Below are 24,840 nucleotides of genomic sequence, written 5' to 3' on the forward strand. Positions count from 1 at the left end.
ATTGGATGGTAGTCACTGAGGCTGGAGGAATGATAGTAGAAGACTTTAGGCAGGGTGGTATGTTGCTATGCTGCATGTGGGAGATTTTCCTTGCCACCACATTGTGATTAGGAGTATGGACAGGTGGTCTGACAGGCCCAGATGTGGTAGTTGTATTGTTCTAAAACCATTCTTAATGTTTGAGTATACTTTGTCCAGAGTTTTTTTTCCTGTGTGTGGGACATTTGATGTGCTGTTCAAACTATGGAAAAAGTAAGCAGATAGGCTAATGCTATGCTAATATTAGCATTTAATGGGATGTTAACAGCTTTAATTATAACAACAGGAACTCATGTGGAGGGTAAAATGGTCTGGTTCAACAGTCATGTACCACAAATTATCATTTTGTAATCATTAGGCCAGTTTATATGTCCATAAAAGAAAACACCCCTCTCTTCCTCTTTGTTTCTATCCCAAAGAAATGTCATATGGGCTCTAGCTCAATGGTCTGGGGTACCAGGAATGACTGACCGTAGCTGTTATCAACTGGATGAAACAGGGTGCACTTGTTTCTTTAGCCTAGCAAGCATGTCGAAACAAGCATCCCCACTTTTGATTTCTGTTTTCTCTACCTCTGAACCATGTCAGAGCTGACAGTTATCTACAGTGGCTCAGAAAGTTATGGATATCTCCTCTGATAAGTTGTGTGTGTGTGTGTGTGTGTGTGTGTGTGTGTGTGTGTGTAGAAATTCACTTGTGACACCCTGATTATACTTGGACCCAGAATTAAAAGATCTTGATGGCTGTATGTGGGATTCTGGCAACTGCAATTAAAATGATCATGTGACAAATAAATTAATTAAAAGCACACACTTAAAAAACACTAAAAAGTAGAGCATCAAGCTACTGCATTCCTGCACACTCTTCCTTGCTTTTTTGCATTCCTTCTTTAGTTTGATAGTTAATAGCCCACAGGAGTGCCACCTTACCTTAACACTAGAAGCGCAAGGGGGTAAAAAAAAAAATAATTCACTCTCGATCAAATTCCAGGACCTTCCTTTTATGACTTTTCCTAGATCTGTGAGCTTAATCACCCTGTATGCTTAAATTTTTTAAATCGCACCAGTAAAAGCCAGTATGAAGCTATTTTGCTCTTATTTACGTGAAATCGCTGACAGCTGCGCGGCGGCATGACGTTTCCTGCCTTTTCCAACCTGCGATTCTCATTTCTCTCAGCAGATGGCGCAAGGGATCGCGCATACTATTTATGCGTCATTCATTTATGCGTCATATGTAACTATCTCAGGTTTCATTCCATATATGCAGTTTATATATATATATATATATATATATATATATATATATATATATATATATATATATGCTTCCGTAAAATATCGACAATTCGCCATTCGTTCTGGCGTTGATAATCAGCGATATTTTATAAGGTTTTGAGAAAATTAATTCGTTTGTTCGTTCTGTTAGAAGCTCCCGTGAAATTATCTCTAAAACAATATTGTTTTACATATTACATATGTAATGACCCCGCCTGAGGATATAAAGCCTCATTATTAAATTTGAATGAATCAGATCTACCACAGCAGATAATAAACTATGCTATGTCATAACCGAAGCAAACACCACGATTATGCCTCGTTTCGTTCAGTGTTGCTAGGCAACGGACCACGCGCCTAATCGGCGGGAACGCGGTTCACTTTGCCGCGGTGTATTATAAACCTGAGGAATGTTTCACTGCTTATGCTCATGTAATAAAAGCGAGGGAAATGTGGAAGTGATGTGTGGCCACTGAATGAGAACTGAATCAAAAATCAACTACACTGAGTGTAACATCTGCATAGTGACACTAAACAGCTGAACAACTTCACTTTTCCGTTTACCTCTGAGAAAAAAAGCTGTATTTTGTTTTTTCATATTTAGAATGTAGAAAGTACACGAAGTAGGCGCGCACGCACACACACACACACACCTCCCCTGAGCCCTCGGTCAACATCTAATGACCGTCGATATGCAAATGAGTTAAGACGTAGCCTAACGTGGTGTCGTGTCGGATTTCAGCGGTCACGGAGAGGAAAGACTTTGAAGCAGTTGCAGCGTTTTTTTCAGTTACAAAAAGCACAGCGATGAGTCCACGTTGTTTCACTGGTTATAACATAGTGACACTAAACAGCCGAACAACTTTACTTTTCTGTTTACCTCTGAGAAAAAAAATCTGTCTTTAGTTTGTTTATATTCAGAGTAACACCTTCCAACCACCTCTCATAGTCTATTGTTAGTTTTAATGATTTGGCAGAAACTAATTATCACTACATAAGTACCCCAACACCATTGATCATGAGTGTTAGCTGAAACTAATTCTATACATGCAACAGAAAATGTAGATGCAGATTCTAAATGTATAAAAATGCATGCTATATATATATATATATATATATATATATATATATATATATATACATATATATATATATATATATATATATATATATATATATATTCCGCTTCAGCGTGTTTCTTAACCTTTCCCTATATATATATATATATATATATATATATATATATACTTTTCAAATAAAATCGCTATTACTTGACCCTAAAGTTTAGTTTAGCACACAAAAACTGAAAAGTCCTTTCTGGTAAATCAACTGCATATGTAGTTTATTTACAGCAATTCATTAATAAAAGGAATATACATTGTACAGTACAAGGTAAACACGAGAAAGATAACAAAATAAAAAAACAAACAGTGTCTTATTTTTATAAACAGCTTAGTATACTGTTCGGCGAGATGCTGAAATCTCTTGCATGTTGCCCCTCAATTTTGTGCTTCCATTTCAGTGGAGAGATATTTGACCGACAGCTTAGAACAAAAGAACTGTAGGTGTGATCACAACCCCCTCCGAACGACCGTGCAATCAATCACTGACCACCTCAGAAGTTCCCTCCAATGTATGCTGATGTTTTGCAAGTATTTTTGCAAAATTATGGCACTCTCTTGAGAGGTGGTTGGAATGTGTTATTCATTTATTTATTCAAAATGAGCACTAACTACACAGACCAAACTGTTACCTTATTTTATTCTTATACTCATCGCTGTGCTTGTTGTAACTGAAAAACGCTGCGACTGCTTCAGGGGAGGTGTGTGTGTGTGTGTGTGTGTGTGTGTGCGCACGCGCGCTGCAGCCTGTGAATGAATACGCACAGCAGAGGGACATGAGGGACATCTAATACCGTATTGTGTAGTGTCCCTTTTTCAGCGGATTTCTCTGCTACCGCAGATCAGTTTATCAACTTGTAATATATTAATTTTAGGATTATATTGTAGCGTTTTTACCGCTAAGCAGAACTTGGAGAGACAAGTGAGCTTCCTGGCTGCCCAATGCAAATGGCTGGGAGTATTTTATTAAGCAACAGCACATTCCACAATCACTAAACAGACATCTATTCACACACACACACAACCTGGCCGAAGCCACTACCCCAAACACCTTTCCCCAACACGGTGAACACATCATAACCCCTCCCGCAAAGCATGATGGTCGTCTGTCAAACCCCACCCACGCCACAATGCCCCCACCCGAGCTGTGACCGTCCCCGGTCACCATGGCGAACTCAGTCCTGGAGGCGTGACGGTGGCCGGCGCTGGCGTTGTGAACGCCGGAGTCCTTCCGCGGTGGAAGGAGGGGTGCAGCCCCCCTCCCGAGGCGGACGGGCCTCCACGGAGTTCAATGTTTCACTGGCATTGGGCTGATAGGGAGCGAGACGGTCTCGGTGGAGCACGACCACTCGCGACCGCCCCGTCAACCGCACCTGGTAGACTACATCGGAGAGCTGGGCAATGACCGTGCAGGGGCCCACCCAGTGAGACATGAGTTTAGGCGAGAGCCCCCTTTTCCTTCCGGGGGAATACACCCACACCTGCTCCCCAGCAGCAAAGTCTCGCCCCTGGCTGTGAGTGTCATACACGCGGCGCTGCTTAACACCGGCGTCCGCCAAGTGTCTACGTGCCAACTCGTGGACACGGAACAGTTTGTCTTTCAGTACAAAAAAATAATCCAACCCCGGCTTCGTGGGTAAATCCACTTGTGGGGGGGACCCGAACACAAGGTCCACGGGCGTGCGCAACTCGCGACCGAACATTAACGCAGCTGGCGTCAACTGTGAGGACTCCTGCACTGCTGTGCGATAAGCCCAAAGCACGAGAGGCAAATGTTCGTCCCAATCCTTCTGCCGATCGCTGGTAAGCACGGCGAGTTGGGTGGTGAGCGTTCGATTGAAGCGTTCCACGAGGCCGTCACTCTGCGGATGAAGGGGCGTGGTGCGGGTCTTTTTCACCCCGAGGCGCTCGCACACCGCCGCAAACACCTCCGCCTCGAAGTTACGCCCCTGGTCACTGTGCAACTGCTCCGGGGCGCCGAATCGGCAGAACACCTCATCCACCAGCACTCGAGCCGTGGTGGAAGCGCTCTGGTCAGGGACAGCAAACGCCTCCGGCCACTTGGTGAAATAATCCATGGCCACCAGCACATACCGGTTCCCGCGATCGGAGATAGGAAACGGCCCAAGAATGTCCACGCCCATACGCTCCATAGGCGCCCCCACCCGAAAGTCTTGCAGGGGTGCCCGTGAGCGCTGGGTAGGTCCCTTCTTTGCCGTGCAGACGTCGCATCTGTGCACAAAGAGTTCACTATCTGTGTGGCAGCCCGGCCAGTAGAAGCGAGCACGCAACCGCCGCAGCGTTTTAGTGACTCCGAAGTGTCCCGCACCCGCATGCCCGTGTACCAGTCCCAACACTCGTGACCGCAGATTCCGCGGCACCAGCAGCTGAAAATATTCGCCAGCGCCGCACGGTCGTTCCCAGTGACGGTATAGTAAACCTCCACGCAACACTAGTCGGTTGAACTGCGAGTGGAGAGCTTTTTCCTCGGGCCCCAGGTGAGCAACCGCGGCATAATCCGGTCTCTGGCCCGCGTTAACCCACCCCAGCACCCGCTGCAGCGCCGGATCCTTCTCCTGCTCGGCAGTTAGCTGGTCACTGTCCATCTGGGGCACAGGCGAAACGGCTACAGGCGATGGTTTACGCGACGCGATAACTCGGCTGCACACCGGATCGGACGGCTGATTACCGACGGGGGCTCCGGGGGACTGCGCAGGGAGAACATTCGGCTTCACGGGGGTCGGAGAGTGTTCGATGTCGCAATCACCCGCGCTCTCCTCCACCCGCTCGCAGTGTCGACAACGCTCTTTGCTGCACGGCCGGCGGGATAAAGCATCGGCGTTGGCATGCAGTTTTCCCGCTCGGTGCTGAACGGTAAAATGGTAGTCCTGCAACCGCTCGAGCCATCGCGCTAACTGCCCCTCGGGCTCTTTAAAACTAAGCAGCCACATCAGCGAAGCGTGATCGGTCCGCAGCAGGAAGGATTGCCCGTATAAATACGGCCTAAAATGTTTAAGGGCCGCGACGACCGCTAGCAGCTCGCGCCGGGTGACGCAGTAGTTCCTCTCTGGTCCTGACAACGCGCGGCTGAAGTAAGCTATAGCATGCTCTTTACCCTCGGAAACCTGAGACAGGACGGCCCCCAGCCCTACATCGCTTGCATCCGTGTCGAGGATAAACATACGAGATGTATCAGGATATCCGAGAACGGGCGACGTGACCAAAGCTTCCCGTAACCGAGTAAAAGCACGCGCGTGCACCCTGTCCCAGCGAAACGGCTGATTCTTCCTTGTGAGCCCGTGCAGCGGACTGGCGATCGTGGCAAAATCCTTCACAAACCGGCGATAGTAAGAGGCTAACCCGAGGAAGGTGCGCAGTTGTGACACATTTAGCGGTTCAGGCCAATTCTGAACTGCCGCAATTTTCGCTGGATCGGTGGCAATACCTCTAGCACTAATTACGTATCCTAGAAAACCCGTCTCCCGCCTCAACAGCTGGCACTTTTTGGGGTTGAGCCGCAAATTCGCCCGCCGGATAGCCAAAAATACTTCGCGTAAGTTAGCTAGCGCGACCTCAAACTCCTTGCCGTGCACCAATAAATCGTCCAGATAAACTACACAACGATTGCGAGGAATATCAGTCAACACTTTCTCCATCAACCGTTCGAACGTCGCTGGCGCGTTACAGAGGCCGAACGGCATGCGCCGGAATTGCCATAGCCCTTGGCCGATCGAGAACGCGGTTTTTGGTCGTGCTTCCGGGGCGAGCTCTACTTGCCAATACCCGCTACGCAAATCCAACGAGCTAAACCACGCCGAGCCCGCAACGTGTTCCAGCGCGTCATCTATCCGCGGTAACGGATAAGAATCTTTACGCGTCACCTCGTTTAACCGCCGGTAGTCCACACAAAACCGCCACGATTCGTCCTTTTTACGCACGAGCACAACGGGTGAAGACCACGGACCGGACGCTGGCTCTATGACGCCCGAGTCGGCCATCTCGCGCAGCTTCTGCTCGGCGATAGCTCGTTTAGCTAATGGGAGGCGTCGCGGATGTAGCCGAACAGGCGCTGCGTTACCCGTATCGATCGTGTGCTGCACCAGATTGGTATGTGTGCACCCGCGCTCATCTACCGCGAAAATATCCGCGAACTCGTGCAAAAGGGACTTCACGGTGTCGGTCTGTGACTGGCTAAGGCCTACACTGCTACGCTGCATTAGCTCGGCCATTATCCTAGCTCGGTCGGCTACCGGATGTTTACATGGCGCGTCCACCGGAAGTTCCGCCCCCCTGGTGCGTGCTTCTAACCCGTCCGGCTGCGCTTTGGGCACTAGCAACCTGGCTAACCCGAAGTTACCGCGCAGAGTTCCGTCCACGAGATTCAGTACCGCACCCCACCTTTCCAAAATGTCTAAACCCAAGATACAATCATCCTCGATGTCTGCTACAAAAAACGGATGGGAAAGAATGATTGCACCTACTTGTATTAGCACTGTGCGACAGGCCCGTATCTTCAAATAACTTCCCGATACGGTGCGAATGCTCAAAGCCGGGTCTGGCAGCACACAACCGCGCTCGCCTTGATCTAATACTCCCCAGCGTAGCAGCGAAACCGTAGAGCCAGTGTCCACGAGCGCCCGTAGCGAAACATTGTCCAGGCCACAGTTCACGTAGACACCCGCGCGATTTCCTACGCGTCCTGACCGGAAGTTGGACCCGGCCGTTGGGGAAGCAAAGACGGCTGTAGGGGGCGGCTTCTCCTCGGCTAGTTTTAACGACTGCTGGAGTACGTTGTCCTCAGGCCTGGGAACGTCGCAGCGGTAATCCGTCAGTCCCTGGCCTCGGCGTGGTCGCGGAATCTCGGCGGCTGAGTCGAGGCCTAGCCGCGACGGGTAGCCCTGTCCCCGGCTAGGTTCACCTACCGAGCGGCCCCGAGCCACGGGAAAACGCTCGGCTCTTTCGCCGTGGTGGTCTGCCATGATGGGCTCTGCGCGCTCGGCTTCGCGCAGCGCCTCAAACAGGGACGCCGGTGCCGCCAGCCGGATGTGCTCACGAAGCCGCGACGGCCGAATTCCCCGCAGGAACGCACGCCGTGCTAGCTCTTCCTGCTGGACGGGCCCGAATTCCGGGTAGCCCCGGCGTGCGAGAGATCTCAGGTCCATGGCGAACGCCCCTAGTGGCTCGGAGGCGCTCCGCACGCGGGTTGCCAGCTCCTCGCACGCGGCCTCGTTACGGTCATTCGCGCCGAACCGGAAGTGGAGCGACTCCCGCAACTTCGCCCAGTCCTTCCGCTCATCCGGCCGGAGGTCTTCCAACGCCCGGAGTGCTTCGCCGTCCAGCGAGAGGGCCACCCGGACGGCTGTTTCCGCCGGGGACCAGCCCGCGAAGTCAGCGGCTAGCTCCACCTGGGCGATGAATGCGTGGGGCTCGACAGCGCCGTTGTAGGACGGCAGGTGCAGCTGCAGGTCGCCTCGCCGGCTGACGGCGCACGGAGCTGTAGCTTTCTCTGGCGTGCGCTTTAAGCCGTTACTCTCCATCCCACTTCTGACACCAATTGTAGCGTTTTTACCGCTAAGCAGAACTTGGAGAGACAAGTGAGCTTCCTGGCTGCCCAATGCAAATGGCTGGGAGTATTTTATTAAGCAACAGCACATTCCACAATCACTAAACAGACATCTATTCACACACACACACAACCTGGCCGAAGCCACTACCCCAAACACCTTTCCCCAACACGGTGAACACATCATAACCCCTCCCGCAAAGCATGATGGTCGTCTGTCAAACCCCACCCACGCCACAATATTAACATGTGCAGACATTTAGTTGAGGGGGCGCTGCCCCTCTTGCCCCTGAATAGAGCCAGCCTCGATTACACACACATACACACACACACACACACACACATATATATATATATATATATATATAGCATGCATCGAATACACACACACATATATATATATATATATATATATATATAGCATGCATCTTTATACATTTGGAATCTGCATCTACATTTTCTGTTGCATGTATAGAATTAGTTTCAGCTGAAACTCATGATCAATGGTGTTGGGGTACTTATGTAGTGATAATTAGTTTCTGCCAAATCATTAAAACTAACAATAGACTATGAGAGGTGGTTGGAAGGTGTTACTCTGAATATAAACAAACTAAATACAACTTTTTTTTTCTCAGAGGTAAACGGAAAAGTGAAGTTGTTCAGCTGTTTAGTGTCACTATGTCATAACCAGTGAAACAACGTGGACTCATTGCTGTGCTTGTTTTAACTGAAAAAACGCTGCAACTGCTTCAAAGTCTTTCCACTCCGTGACCGCTGAAATCTGACACGACACCACGTTAGGCTACGTCTTGACTCATTTGCATATCGACGGTCATTAGATGTTGACCGAGAGCTCAGGGGAGGTGTGTGTGTGTGCACGCGCGCGCCTACTTCGTGTACTTTTATAAACATTCTAAATATAAACAAACAAAATACAGCTTTTTTTTCTTTCTCAGAGGTTAACGGAAAAGTGAAGTTGTTCAGCTGTTTAGTGTCACTATGCAGATGTTACACTCAGTGTAGTTACCGAAATCTTTGATTTAGTTCTCATTCAGTGGCCACACATCACTTCCACATTTCCCTCGCTTTTATTACAGTAGTTGATCAATTGGAATGGTTATTACCGTCGCGCTCACCGCCGCGTAAAAACGTCAGCGGCCAAAATAAATCAGTTGCATTTCAAAGTCATTCGTAAAATGGCCGCCAGGTGGCGCAAAGTGACATTTTCGCTCGTTGCCGTAAATACAACAGTGACCGTTATACAGCGTATCTCTGTATCTGTTTATTGTTATTTAAGTTCTGGATTATTTCAGGTACTTTAAACACATTGTTGGGTTGCCCATGTTGGCTCATATGAGATGTAGTTTACAAATGAACACCTGGTTGGGTTATTTTGACCCAACAACTGGTTTATTCATTATTCTTTCCTTTCTCCAAATATCAGCCTGCAGAATGTTTGAAATATTACTGTTATTGTGTCACAGGTGTAGTTTTAAGAGTTGTATAGGCAGGAATGCATGTGTATACAGCTCAAAACCTCCATCAGTTATTAAAGATAGCATCTATTTAGAAAAAATGCCCCGCGATTTCGGAGCTTCAGGAAATCTCCCGGCGCTCTGCGCATAACACCGGGCCAACTCATGTCGAAAATAATTTATAAACTGTTTCTAAACGTGGGCTATTGTTTTTTTAATTATAATATTTGTTAATTTAATTTAAATGAGGTTTGGGCTCAGGACTTCGATTTGGCATCGTGATTCTCCTCTTTAATTTACTCCATAGTTTTAATCAGCGCTCAGCCGCATGCAGGGAGTTTTCCAGAGCGCACCGGCAGAAGTAGACTAATGATTATGAACGCGTCGGGAAAACAGCAAGCAGACTGACTCTGACCATTTTAAAAAATGTTTGAGTTCATTTTCTGACGCGCTCAAGTTCACCAAAAACAATACAGAGCAGCGCAGCTTACAACACTTACAAAATCACAACACTTACAAAATCACGTTTTTTTCGTTATTGTGAGTGCGCTTAAATAAAAGTTGAGTATTATAAAGGCATGTAGTCTTATATAGTTTTATTATATAGTTTTTGCACATTAATCTGACACAGTTTTTCAGCCTGTCACGGCGTGCGCCCAAATCAATATCGCTCCTCGCTCACTAGTTAGGCGGCCTCCCCTTCAGACATGCGAAGCAGCGGGACCGCAGAATTACACATGACTGTTGAGCTATCGTTGCTATCGTTGCCCGGGGTTGCACCACGCGCTATAAAATACTCGGGGTTTGTTGGGCTACAGTGGATTTTACTACGCGCTGTGTATGCAGCGCACGTGCAACAACGCGGAAGTGCGGCATGCAAGCAGGGCAAATGGAACGCGCCCCGGGGACTTCAAAGGAGCGAGAGGTGGGAGGGGGGCCGTACGGCCATCCGCGGAGAGCGGAGTCAGCGCGAGCAGACGCATGGCCATTGCACTCACACCGCGTAGTAAAATCCACTGTAACCCAACAAACCCCAATCATCACCAGCCGTGCCTTATTCCGTCATGTCATGTGGGCATTATAAGCTTTGTATTGAAAACTTCTAACTAAAAAGTGGCAGCTGGCACGCCTAAAAATAGACGCAGGTTATTTTTTTAATAGTCTAAATAAAATCCCTCCGATTTAATTTCCTATAGTCTAACCAGCGCTCAACCGCACGCATAGTTTTCCCGAGCGCGAGGAATTTTTCTGTGCTAAATAATGTTTATGCAGTATAAGAATTCCTATTAATCCTGGGTTGTTCTTTTAGTGTCACTACAGTGCTTTACAATGCCAGACAACAATCAAATACAAATTATTCACCCTCCCCAGGTGTGAATCGGCTGTTCTAACCTATACATTCAGAGGAACTGAAATGCACTTCTCCCCACTTTAAAAACCTCTTCAATCTGAGGCTCTTCTGGAGACTTTCAATGATTTCAATTTGTGTAATTTAAATCTCCTGGATTCTAGATTCTAAAGTTGACATTGTTACCTTTTTTAATCATTGGAATGGAAGAACTTGTTATTTTCCTTATGATAGCATAAATTGCATTGTTTTTAATCAGTCTATACACAAAAATATTCTTTGGTATTTTTATTTATTTATTTATTTTTTAAACGGGTATGGGGGCTATCTTAGTTCATTAATCTCCGTGCCTGGTTTAGGTTTAGTATTCAGTGCGCATCTGTTATATTACAACTATCATAACACTCAAATACCTTTTATTGGGGGTTAAGTGACTGATGTGCCTAACATTTTTCAGCTGAGCCTTTGTTTCACTGAAAAACGACCGCGACACCCCTCTCTCTCTCACTCACACACACACACACACAGAGCCGACCAAATCATTAGCACGTCCCTCCCCCAAACAGCACAGACATTTACTTTCTATCCATTTACTTACACCTGAACTGAGTTGTTTGAGTAACATGGGTCGAACCCGTTACAAATCATGACAGTCTACTGCATTTCATTCTTATAATAACGCAATAACACAAGCGGGGCTGAAAGACCGACATCTGCTGACGCAGTAGAACGTCCTAACACTGTTTTAATGTTATGGTCATTTATTTCAGTTAATAAATCTACTATAAATTTAAAGAACACAAGAAATAAGATGACACAAATCCATACACGCTTTTTTTCTAATTACAAGTGATAAAATCTAAAGGCTCACTGTGTTAACATTTATTGTGCTTAAATTTGATCCTAATAAGATTTGATTTTACTTGAATTTTAGAACAGTGGCAGCTGGAACACCTAAAACAGATGCAGGATTATTTTTTTATAATCTAAATAAAAATGCTTTTTTAAACGTGGGCTATTGTTATTTACATACAATATTTGTTAATTTAATTTAAATGGGGTTTGGTCTCCGGAATGTTGAGCATCAGGATCCTCTTCTTTACTTTCCTACGTGGAATCAGCGCTTAATCGCACGCATTAAGTTTTGTAAATTCGTTTAATGTTTAATAGTAAATAATGACCCCCGTTGCGCTGTACCACCGCTCGGAAAACCTTATGAAATACAAGTTAAAGACAATTATGATGATCTGCCACGGCGTGCGCGTGTGATGGGTGTACGCCCAAATCTACTATAACTACTCCCTCACTCCGTAGGCTCCCTGAATAGGCGGCAAAGGGACGGGAGCCGCCTATTTGTGCCGGCTGGCGATAATTAACGTTAATATGATCTCGAGCTTGCTCCGCATTATAAAAGCAAGGCGCGGAGGTTTGTCTAAGGTCTGGGAAGTACGTGATGTAATGGAGAATATAAAAAAAAGCATGTCAGTGGGGAGATGTGACGCGGCCCAGGCGCTTTAAACAAGGACACTAGAATTCCGCCCTTTGATCTCCGCGCTGAGGACAGCGCGAGAAAAAGCTGCGCGAGCTCCCGCGGCATCTTCACTCCCGCACCGTGCCCGCCCTCGCAGCCCCGCTGCCGAAGAGGAAAAGTGTGGTTAGGTTTTTACGTCAGCGAGAACTCGCGCCGGCCATCGACAGCGGGAGAAGCGCCGTCACGAGGGAGCGTGCAGGAGCGCTGCCTCCACGCGCTCAGTTCTGCCACTCGCACCAACACTTATCGTCAGCTGTGTGCCCGCATGCCAGTGTGGCACAGCCCCCGGAACTGCACATGCACAACCTTTATCCCATTCTTTCCTTTCTCCCTCCTTCAACACTTTCCTTCCCCATTTTACCTAAATAAATTACCCTTTTCCCGTAAGACCTCGTCTCGTGTCCGTGCTTTATGGTGCCGCCCGTGCAACATGGGTCGAATCCGTTACAGATCATAACAGTCTACTGCATTTCATTCTTATAATAACGCACAAACACAAGCGGGGCTGAATGACCAACATCAGCTGACGCAGTAGAACGTCCTGACAATGTTATAATTTTTATGGTCATTTATTTTAGTTAATAAATCTACTATAAATTTAAAGAACACAAGATATAAGACGACACAAAACCCTACACGCGTCTTTTCTAATTACACGTGATAAAATTTAAAGGCTCACTGTGTTAACATTTATTTTGTTTAAATTTGATCCTAATAAGGTTTAATTTAATTTAAATTCTACATTTGTATAGTCATTTTAGTTCTGTGATTATAAATTTGTTTAACTACAATGTTTTACTTGATTTTATCTGCTACTACGTGCAGTTCTAAAACTCTGTGTCTCATTAATCCAGCAGAGAATGAACTAAGGCATGAGGCGTCAGCCTGTAGTTATATAGCGCCACTCAACGGTAAAAGCCAGCAAACGCACAAAGCCAAACGGTACCGCCGAGCGCGGCGACGGTAGGACCTACATTCCGATTGATTAACCACTGTACATGAGCATAAGCAGTGAAACTTTCCGCAGGTTTATAATACACCGATACTGATTAGGCGCGTGGTCCGTTGCCTAGCAACACTGAACGAAACGAGGCATATTCATGGTGTTTGCTTCGGTTATGACATAGCATAGTTTATTATCAGCTGTGGTAGATCTGATTTATTCAAATTTAATATTGTTTTAGCGATAATTTCACGGAAGCGAGTTCAGAACTAAATCGCTGCTCCTGCTCCACCCGAGACGTTCAGAAGCTTCCAATAGAATGAACAAACTAATACATTTTCTCCGTACGATATAAAATTAAGTAGAGCTTCCCTTCTTGTTATAGTACGAAGCCCCTAGATGGACAAAGGAGGAGAAAAAACGGCAGAAAAAAGCAAAAACTTTGGGTTATAATTCCAAACATGACTTGTTTTTTCCCTCTGACTTGTTTTTTTCCCCACTTCCTTTGTCCCCTTAGAGACTCTGTAGTAGGTTTTCTCAGTTGAATATGAAAAAAAGATACAGCTGATTATCAACGCGGGAATGAATGGCGCATTGTCCAAGTGCAAGTTTATCTTGGAGCTAAACTATTTGCGCTTGGTGAAAGCGCCATCTAGCGATCATTGTGTGTCAGCAGCAGCTTCCCATTCAAAACAATAGGCGGTCAAATGACCGCTGAACCGCGTTATTAGTAGGTGACACTGGCGCGGCGCTTCTAGTGTTAAAGTGTAAGCATTTATTAAAAAAATGTCACCTGCCCACTAAGCCTGCTATGTTTAAAAATTAATGAGCCTGGGGGATTTATGCTTCCTAAGAAAGTTTTTGTGAAGATTTGGTTCCCATGAATGCTGTGAGATAGAAGAAAAGTATGACAACGACACAGATTTGGAATGATAGATAGTGTCCCCTATGTGTTGCCTATGCTTTGCAAGCAGGTGACACAACCAGGAAATAAAAAAGTCTGGTAAGGTATGTGAGAAGGTTAATGTGCTGGTGTCTTTATTCAACTCTTCAGCTACCGTGTCAATGGATCAATGCTTTTAGATCTCTATAAGTTCCTCAAAATAATGCTGCTTGTCACTGGCATATAACTTCTTCCAGTAGGGCTCCTTTCCTTTAGGTTCTTTATCTCGAAAGAAATGCTATGTCGCAAATAGAACAAAAACAACAAACTGCTTGTCAGGGACGTGACTGAACGGAAGTGAAACCAATTGCAGACAAACAGCTTTGTTAACAGAAAAGCACAAAGGATCTTTCACTATGTGGCAGGAGCAGAGGGGAGAGAGGCTGCACATGTGAATGAGCAGAATGAATGGGGAAATCACCTGTGACGAGAGAGAAGGCGTGTCAGTGACGTGGGGGGAACTCCACAACCCCGAAAGCAGAGCGTGAAAGAGAATTTCCAAAAAAAGCGTGAGTCCTTGACTAAGGCAAAGTATGCGTGATCGCGGCGCCCGATGTTTGGAGTGGGAAATCGTCCGAGAGTGAATGTCTGTGGATATCGGCGAAAACACTCTTGTGCGATGTCCATGAACGCGACTGTATGAGTGACAGTACCCCCCCTCTTATGGACACCACCTGGCATTACTGATGGGGCTTCTGGGTGTTTTCGATGAAAATCAATAATGAGAGAAGGATCTAAGATAAATCTAGATGGAACCCAGCTTCTCTCCTCGGGCCCATAACCTTCCCAATCCACTAAGTATTGGAGCCCTTTACCGCGTCGTCGTGCTTTTAAAAGCCTGTGAACGGTGAATGCCTCACCACCATCAATGAGTCAGGGAGGAGGAGGGCGGGTGGGTGGATTTAATGGACATGAAACTATTGGTCTTATCTGGGAGACGTGGAATGAGGGATTGATGCGACGCATTGTGGCTGGCAAGAGTAGCCTGACTGTGCAAGGATTGATAATCTTGGAGATGGTGAAGGGCCCAATGAACCTTGGAGATATCTTGTGGGAAACTGTTTTAATGGGGACATTACGGGTGAAGAGCATGACTCTCTGCCCAACGCGGTAGGTTGGGGGCGGTTGAACGGCGGCGATCTGCTTGGCGCTTAAATAGGGTTATTGCATGGCAAAGCTTAGTTTTTGCACGTTGCCAGGTCCTTCTACAGCGACAAATGAAAGCTTGGGCAGAGGGAATCACCACCTCCTCCTCTTGGGATGGAAACAAAGGGGGTTGGTAGCCGAGACAACACTAAAATGGTGAGAGGCCCGTGGAAGATGTTGGTAGTGAATTATGTGCGTATTCAATCCACGGTAGCATCCGGCTCCAGGAGTGTGGTTCTTGGGAGGTCATACATCGAATCGCTGTTTCGAGGTCCTGATTGGCTCTCTCAGTCTGGCCATTGGTCTGTGGATAATAACCAGAGGAGAGGCTGGGGGTAGCACCGATGGGTTTACAAAATGCTGTCCAGAATTGGGCGAAGAATTTGGGTCCGCGATCAGAAACATGTTTACGGGGATACCGTGAAGGCGAAATACATGCAGGGTGAATAACTCTGCCGTTTCCTTAGCCGAGGGGAGTTTAGACAGGGGAACAAAGTGAACCGCCTTAGAGAAACGATCGACGATGGTTAAAATGCAGGTGTAGCCATTTGAGTCCGGGAGTCCAGTAACAAGGTCTAGGGCTATGTGAGACCATGGTCTGTGGGGTATTGGGAGTGGTCTTAGGAGGCCTGCTGGGGGTTTATTGATGGCTTTATTGCGAGTACAGACATCGCAGGCAGAAACAAACTGTCAAGTATCTTGTCTGATAGAGGGCCACCAGAAGCGCTGTTGGACCAGTGCAAGAGTACGGGCTTCTCCGGGGTGACAGGCCAATCTCGAACTATGTCCCCATTCTCGGACTCGCGGGCGTGCTAGTGGTCTACCAGGTGGTGTTTCTGGTGGACCGGGTTCCCCATTTAACACTTGCTTGACAAGAGCCTCAACCTCTAGCAAGGTCGCGCCTATGAGACACTGTGGCGGCAGAATAGTCGGTGGAGGAGAATCATTCGTGACCGAAATGAACTGGCGAGAGAGGGCATCAGGTTTGGTATTCTTGTTACCTGGTCGATAAGCTAGGGAGAATTTAAAACGAGAAAAGAACAATGACCATCTGGCTTGGCAAGAGTTCAAGCGTTTAGCTGACTTGAGATATTCAAGGTTTTTATGATTTGTCTAGATGAGAAACGGGCCTCAAGCCAGTGTCTCCATTCCTCCAGCGCCAGTTTTACTGCGAGCAGCTCCCGATCTCCGATACCATAGTTCTTCTCAGCGGTGGAAAGGCGGTAAGAGAAGCACCAAGGATGCAATTTACCGTCAGCTGGAGATCTCTGAGAAAGTTCGGCTCCCATACCGGAGTCTAAGGCATCTACTTCCACTATGAACTGGAGTGCAGAATCTGGTTGTGTGAGGAGGGGTGCTGAGGTGAACCGGTCCTTTAATTTGACAAATGAATTCTCTGCCTAATCAGACAAATCAAAAGGAACCTTAGTGGAGGTGAGTGCAATAAGCGGGGCTGCCACTAAGCTGTAGTTCCTGATAAATCGGCGGTAAAAGTTAGCAAACCCGAGAAAACGGTGGAGGTCTTTTCCGATTACCGATTTCCGGTAATCGATACATGGCCGTAAGGTCTTGTCCTTTCTAATCGTCCCCGGGGAGGAGTCATCCTGGAAGGAGATTGATGACACAATCGTAGGGCCTGTGGGGGGGGCTGATGTGACTTACTAAAGGAGATTGGAGATTGGTTGATGGCTGACCCCTCCAGAGTTCCTAGATTCACTGGAGGAGTTCTTGCTTTCAGAGGGGCTTGGGATACATAGTGACCCATCTGGCCACAATAAAGGCAAGAGCCAGATTGGACTCTCCACTGACGCTCTCCTAAGGAGATCCGGGTTCTGTTTACCTGCATAGACTCTAGGTTTGAACTGGGGTTCAGCCTGGATACTGTGTGCAAACTGGGAGATGACAGTAGTAGATCTGAGGGTCCAGAACTGGAAGAGAGCTTGGATCGAATGCGGCGACTTTGAGTTAGTCGAGCTTCTACACGGCCCGCTAATTCTACACTGACACTGCTCTCAACTCTTAATACATCTGTGTCAGAAATCACCATGGCAACATAACAGTGTTACCAGCAAAGTTGATAGCACCTTCCCCTAAAGCAACCCTGTTTATGTTCACTTACAAAATAAACATTATTTCAGCTTTAAGACAAATAAAATGTTTCCCACATGCATTTCCCTTTTAAACCCTACAGCTTACACACAGTGCATTTAGTTTGTGTCCCAGGTGCAGTTTGTGTGATTAGTCACAGTATTTTGGTAGTGTAAATTTCACAGTAATTTCAAGTCATGTTTTGCTCTGCAGCTTCTCACAAACTTACTGATACAAATTCTATACAAAGACTCTAACAAATCATCAGTCTGCAGTGAAAAGAAACAATCTTCCTCCTCAGGACATTAATGATAAACCTAAAACTTTTGCTTCATTCTCACTATTAGAGAATGTGTCTTACTGAGGAGCAGGTCAAGTGACTCTGTGAAATGATCTTACTTGAGTTTCTCCAATTTACAGTAAGGATTCTCCAGTAGAGCAGAGAGATACTTCACTCCAGCGTCTCCTACATTATTATAGGACAGATCCAGTTCTCTCAGGTGTGAGGGGTTTGATCTCAGAGCTGAAGTCAGAGCAGCACAGCCTTCATCGGAGACACCACACTCATATAATCTGTAGAGAGACACAATGGCACTCTTTAGATACACACTTACTTTTTTGGCAAAATAATTAGAACAATATGAGAATTTTTACGTTCATCGGTTTGTTCTCATTAACTATGATGTAATAACCTGGTCATTCAATACATGCAGCTCAACAGCTAACTTCATTTTATTGTTACATATTGTTGCTAAGCTTAGACCTGTCCAGCCAAAATAGGCCCAGATCTTAAGACTGCCTCTTGGTCAGGTCTCGGCTCAGCACAATTATGCGGCCATAAAATGAGGTCAGCTAATGATCTTGTCATTCAGCACATTCAGGTCATTAGATTTAAGTCTATTATTTTTGCATTTTTTTTCTTCTCTCTTCCTCCCCAAATGAATGTATCACCATTTCAGATTTTCCCATTCAGATTTATTACCGCATCAGAGCAACCACTTTCTGTTTTGGGGGCAAATCCTTGTTTACTAAACTGAATTTTTCAGCATTTAAGGCTGTGGATTTTTACTTTAAAGTGTATTTTAACCAGGGCCGATAGTAGTACCAGCTTGGGTTAAATGCATGAGGACCCAGGCCAAATATGATAAAAAAAAATAAAAAAAGATCTGATGCTTTTCCCTATGCTTGTCTGTGGCGTATTGCTGTTGCTGGAAGGTAGAGATTCTTTACCTAAAAACTTGCAGACTAAAAGATCGTATTACCTTTTTTGTACTAAAAAAGATACACAATCAACTGTTAATGTAATCTGAAAAACAAACATACAATGAGCTGAGTGTGCAGTGCGCGGCAAGCTGTGAAAATGCCGTTTGTTACTTGTAGGGGGTCATGTTTCAAACTGAAATATTGTGTTTAAACAAAAATGTGTTCTCTCTCTTAGGCGCCCAATGACAGCAAGCGACAGAGCTCAAACGTGATAAAATCAAACTGTTATTACTGATATGTATTTATTCTTTACTTTCTTTTCTGCTTCAATGATGATACTTCTTTGACTGCGCTTTTTTCATTTAGTATTATTAGTAGTAGTCGTGCTCCTAATTTATTATTATTGTTATTATTATTGTAATGCACCCATGCGTGTGTGCAAAAAGACGAAGTACAACAAAGAATACAAAAATGTATGATGTTAGCACAAAACAACATTGTTTTATTGTGTATATGCACTTTAAATATACACCAAACGATAAACACTGCATTTTGCAAAGTGAAAATAAGTTTTTGATCAAAAGGCTGACAAATGCGTGTGCAGATATGAGCAGATTTATTAATAAAACTGCAGACATACTCCCCCATATCGTAAATAAAAAGAAAATTATCAAATCCAACTATTAAGTCTGATTTAATTACTATTATTAATTATTGTATTTTTTTAATCTATCTATGTTTTGCTGCGAAAATTTAAATTTAGGCAAAGACATCTGTTCTTGTTAATTCATCTAAAACCCTCCTACAGCATTTGCCCACAGCGCACACAGTTTGATAAATTCACACTTATCGTAAATGAAAGGCGAGAATAGATTCCACAGAATCTTCTGAAACAATGCTAGCTCTGAAGGACTATATTCGATAAGGATATAGAGAATAAAAATTATATCAAATAAGGACTATCTAAAAGCCAGACCAAATTTCTCATTCACTGCTGAAGTAGTTAAATGCTTATACAGTACTGTCGATACAGTACGTAGGTTACATTTTATACAGAATGTACAATTGCAAGTAAATTACAAACTGCATGTAATGTAAAATATGAACAAAAAAGTATTAGACACAAATATATGATATGGTAGTATATACAATAAAAAAAGCTATTTACACATGAGTGCTCAAATGTAAAGCAATTGCAATTATTCATTTACTGTGTACTGTATGTTATTCCACAAGTTCTGACGCATACCTTTCTTATTGAACTGGTTTACTCACAACTCGGGTGTCCATGAATTCTTTGTCTCTTCTTTTATTTTTTTAACGTCAAATGTTCAACACTTACAGTTTTCTTGCATAAATCCACTATGGTTACAACAACTTATTTGCTGTATCTTATTACGTTTTTTTGATTACGGTCAAGGCTTGTGTTCTCCACAACTTCCGTATCCAAACAACTTCACCGTGCATAAAAGTCATGCAACTTCGCAATTATTGTAACATTGGTACCACCTCAGTTCGGGGGAAAGAGATCTGGGTCTCCGGATTACTAGCCATAGCTTTGTCACCCCCTAGTGTGTCTACGTGTGTACTTGTCCCCCTGTATCTGTACCTGTATTTCAGTTATAACCCTGCATCTGCGTCTGTCCTATTTCCGACATGACAGATAAACAGACCCACATAGACGCAGCAGGGACGCTTCTGGCGGAAGATGAGACACCCACGCTGGATTATATTATCCGGCAGCAGGGGCAGATTGACGCCTTGGCACAGGCGGTTTGCGACATGGCATACGGCGTGGAACGGCTCTCACTCCGATAGAACCAAGCCCCCGCCTCTCGGCCGCGCTCTGCACACTCTCCGCCACGCGCCGCCCCCCCAGAAAGGTATGCGGGGAATCCCGAGGGATGTAAGCGCTTCCTCTTGGCCTGTGAGCTCTACCTGGCTGATTATCCGGAGCTCGCGGACAGAAAGAAAATCAGTTTCATCACCCAGCAGCTCACAGGTCCAGCGATGGACTGGGCGGCAACAGTGTGGACCGTGATGGCGGATTATGAGCAGTTCCTCGAAGCCTTTCGCGTGGTGTTTGATCATCCCGACCACGGAAAATCGGGGGAGCAACAACTGCTGAGGCTGAAGCAAGGTAATCAGACGGTCGCGGACTACGCGGTGAAATTCCGCATCCTAGCCGCGGAGAGTGGCTGGTGTGACAAGAGCTTGTTGGCCAGGTTTAGAGACGGGTTGCAACCCGAGCTCCAACTGGAACTATCTTGTCGCGACACCGGCTTATCACTAAACGACTGTATCAGCCTGGCCATCAAGCTGGACCAGTACCTCCGCGGTCAACGACGACCCCTCCCCGCGAGGAGTTCCGCGGAATGAACTGACCACGGCCGCCGCGACAGCCTCAGCAAACCCCCCAGCGACCCGCGCGAAAGCAGCCATCCGGAGCCCATGGAGATTGGCACGATTGTGTCTGTACTGTGGGGGGGGAGCGCACAGAGTCAGCAACTGTCCCTTGTTGAATGTAACCACACACACACCTCCTCGCACTCATCACTCCTTCTGTTTACATGCCAGTTTGTCTTATAATAATCACACTGTGTCTGTTTTTCCACTAATAGATTCGGGATCGGCTGGTAACTTCGTCTCATCAGCACTTCTTTCCGAGCTAAAAGCTCCAGTGTCGAAGCTTCCATACCCGATCTCAGTTAAAGCTCTAGATGGCCGAAAATTAAAACAGTCGCCTCTTGAACTTATGTCCGTGCCCCTACGTTTAACTTTTCCCGGTCATACCAAGGAGCTAAAATTTTTTGTGCTACCTCAGGTGGACCATTCCGTCGTGCTGGGCCTCCCTTGGCTCAGTTATCATAACCCTAATTTTGATTGGGCTCAATCACGCATCACATCCTAAATGCGCTAAATTGTGTACACCATCAGCTTCGACGGTCCAAACAACAACCATAGAAAGTCCAAGCGCCCAAACATCGGTCACTGTGCCATCGGAGTACCAAGCATTTCAAGATGTATTTAGTGTTAGAGCCGCAGCACGACTTCCCCCCCACCGTCCGTGGGACTGCGCGATTGAGCTCCTGCCGGGGAAAACACCACCTTGCTCGCGCATTTATCCATTGTCCGTGGTGGAAACCCGTGCCATGAAGGAATACGTGAGTGAGGCTCTCCACCAGGGGCTCATCAGGAGGTCCACATCTCCAGCTTCGGCCGGATTTTTTTTTATTGAAAAGAAAGGGGGGGGGGGGGGGGCCTTAGGCCCTGTATTGATTATCGTGGTCTAAATACAATAACAGTAAAGTACAAGCACCCACTGCCCCTGGTACCGGCCGCTATCGACCAGCTCCGCGGCGCCTCTATCTTTACAAAACTCGACCTCCGCAGCGCTTACAATCTCGTTTGTGTTCGTAAGGGCGATGAATGGAAGACTGCATTTAGCACGACATCTGGGCATTACCAATACAATGTAATGGCATATGGACTGGTAAACGCACCTGTGGTGTTTCAGGGGTTCATGAATGACGTGTTTCGACATATGTTAAACCGTTATGTCATAGTATACTCAGACGATATCTTGGTGTACTCGCGGTCATATGCCGAACACGTCCGTCATGTAACAGCCATCCTTCGTCGGCTGCGTGAACATGGGCTCTATGCGAAGGCAGAGAAATGTGATTTCCATCAAAAGGAGATTGCATTCCTGGGCTATCGCATAGGACCACAGGGGGTCGAGATGGAGACAGCCAAGGTCCAGGCGGTGCAACAATGGCCGGAACCTAAGTCAATTAAGGCGCTACAGAGTTTCCTTGGGTTCGCTAACTTCGACTGGCGATTTATTTGGGGCTTTAGCACGGTGGCAGCGCCACTCACAAGCTTGTTAAGGGGGAAACCACAGCGGCTGCGCGAGTTCCCGCTGGAGGCACGCGCAGCCTTCCAGCGGCTCAAAATAGCTTTCACTTCTGCGCCTATGTTAAAGCTACCCGACCCAGAGAAGCCCTTCTTAGTAGAGGTCGATGCGTCGGAGGTGGGACTGGGAGCGGTGCTCACACAACACCACGGCAACCCAGAAAAACTCCACCCCTGTGCCTTCTTTTCATGAAAACTAAATCCTGCCGAACGCAATTATGATATTGGTAATCGTGAACTGCTAGCAGTAAAGGCGGCGTTAGAGGAGTGGCGGCATTGGTTGGAGAGAGCTAAACACCCCTTTACTGTACTCACTGACCATCAGAACCTCGACATCAGTACATTCAACAAGCAAAGAGACTAAACTCTCACCAAGCCTGAATGGCGCTGTTTTTCACGCTTTTTCAACTTATTATTACTTATCGCCCCGGCTTACGTAATAAGAAAGCGGACGCGTTATCCCGCTATTATCCGACGCCGGATCGAAACTCCGATCCAGAAACCATTCTGCCCCCACGACACTCATGGTGGCTCCGATCGTATGGGACATCGATTCGGAGATAGCCCAAATAACACGGTCACATCCCGTGCCTCAAGGCTGTCCTCCGAATCGAACATACGTTCCGGAGCCACTACGTGAGCGAGTGACGATCGAGGCTCACACTAGTCAATCATCTGGCCACCCCGGCGTGTCACGCACCATACACCTGCTAGAACTAAAGTTCTGGTGGCCAAAACTGCGGGAAACCGTGAAAACAGTAGTTTCGTCTTGTGCAGTCTGCGCAGCAACCAAGAGTCCCCGCTGGTTGCCAGTTGGAAAATTAATGCCCCTGCCCACGCCGCACAGACCGTGGTCCCACATTGCAATGGACTTTGTGACGGATCTGCCGGTGTCAAAAGGGTACACAACAATTCTCGTAGTGGAGGATCAGTGGTTTCAACGAGCGGAAAAAGTCTGGGAGGAAGTGCACACCAAGATCTCCCAAGCAGTTCGTAGGTTTAAAAAATTTGCCGATAGACGGCGAAGGGAAAGTCCGCCGCTTCAGGTAGGGGATCAAGTATGGCTCTCGACACGGGACCTTTACCTTAACCTCCCATGTAAGAAACTCACTCCCACCCCTGTGCCTTCTTTTCACGAAAACTAAATCCGTCCGAACGCAATTATGATATTGGTAATCGTGAACTGCTAGCAGTAAAGGCGGCGTTAGAGGAGTGGCGGCATTGGTTGGAGGGAGCTAAACACCCCTTTACTGTACTCACTGACCATCAGAACCTCGAGTACATTCAACAAGCAAACAGACCGTGGTCCCACATTGCAGTGGACTTTGTGATGGATCTGCCGGTGTCAAAAGGGTACACAACAAATCTCGTAGTGGAGGATCAGTGGTTTCAACGAGCGGAAAAAAGTATGGGAGGAAGCGCAAACCAAGATCTCCCAAGCAGTTCGTAGGTTTAAAAAATTTGCCGATAGACGGCGAAGGGAAAGTCCGCCGCTTCAGGTAGGGGATCGAGTATGGCTCTCGACACGGGACCTTCACCTTAACCTCCCATGTAAGAAACTCACTCCCAGATACATCGTTCCATTCCCCATTCTCACACAAATAAACCCTGTCACATTTAAGTTACAACTCCCAAGGCATTCAATTCACCCTGTTTTTCACATTTCCCTTCTCAGGCTGGTGGTTCGGGGACCCCTGGACGGAGGGGTCGCAGAGCCTTCGATCCCCGGGGCTGTGGAAATAGCGGGCGCCCCCGCATTCAGAGTAAGAGAGTTACTAGACTCCCGGAGAAGAGCGGGCTCCCTCCAGTACTTGGTGGACTAGGATGGGTATGGCCCGGAGGAACGGAGCTGGGTCCCGGCCCGAGACATTTTGAGTAAAGGACTCATCACAGATTTCCATCAAGCTCGGCCGGATCGCCCGGCACCGCGGCCACCGGGCCGACCCGCCCGCCGGCATTTCCATCAGGCCGTTGGGTCCCGACTCCCTCCGGTCAATCGGAGGGGGCGCTCGCACCCTCGTCGGAAAGCCGGACCTGGGGGGGGGGTTGGGGTACTGTAACATCGGTACATGAGATCTGGGTCTCCGGATTACTAGCCATAGCTTTGTCACCCCCTAGTGTGTCTACGTGTGTACTTGTCTCCCTGTATCTGTATTAGCACAAGACCAAGTTCACCTGTGTCTACCCCTGTGTGTCTCTATATATACCAGCCGAGCCCATAGCCCTTTGTCTGTTCACCGTTGTGCACCTG

At 46.8% G+C, this 24,840-nt stretch overlaps 1 protein-coding gene across 4 annotated transcripts in view; it reads right to left on the reverse strand.

Moving 5' to 3' along the window:
* LOC128534530 (NACHT, LRR and PYD domains-containing protein 12-like) overlaps positions 1-24,840 on the reverse strand; it is a 192,593-nt gene that overhangs the window by 33,123 nt on the left and 134,630 nt on the right. For all 4 annotated transcript variants that reach the window (XM_053508992.1, XM_053508991.1, XM_053508994.1 and 1 more), the window contains exon 8: positions 17,871-18,044. In XM_053508992.1, coding sequence (XP_053364967.1) covers positions 17,871-18,044 — 174 coding nt within the window. The remainder of the gene's footprint in view (positions 1-17,870; positions 18,045-24,840) is intronic.

The sequence above is a fragment of the Clarias gariepinus genome, chromosome 12 (assembly GCF_024256425.1).
Source record: "Clarias gariepinus isolate MV-2021 ecotype Netherlands chromosome 12, CGAR_prim_01v2, whole genome shotgun sequence".
NCBI classification, from domain to species: domain Eukaryota; kingdom Metazoa; phylum Chordata; class Actinopteri; order Siluriformes; family Clariidae; genus Clarias; species Clarias gariepinus.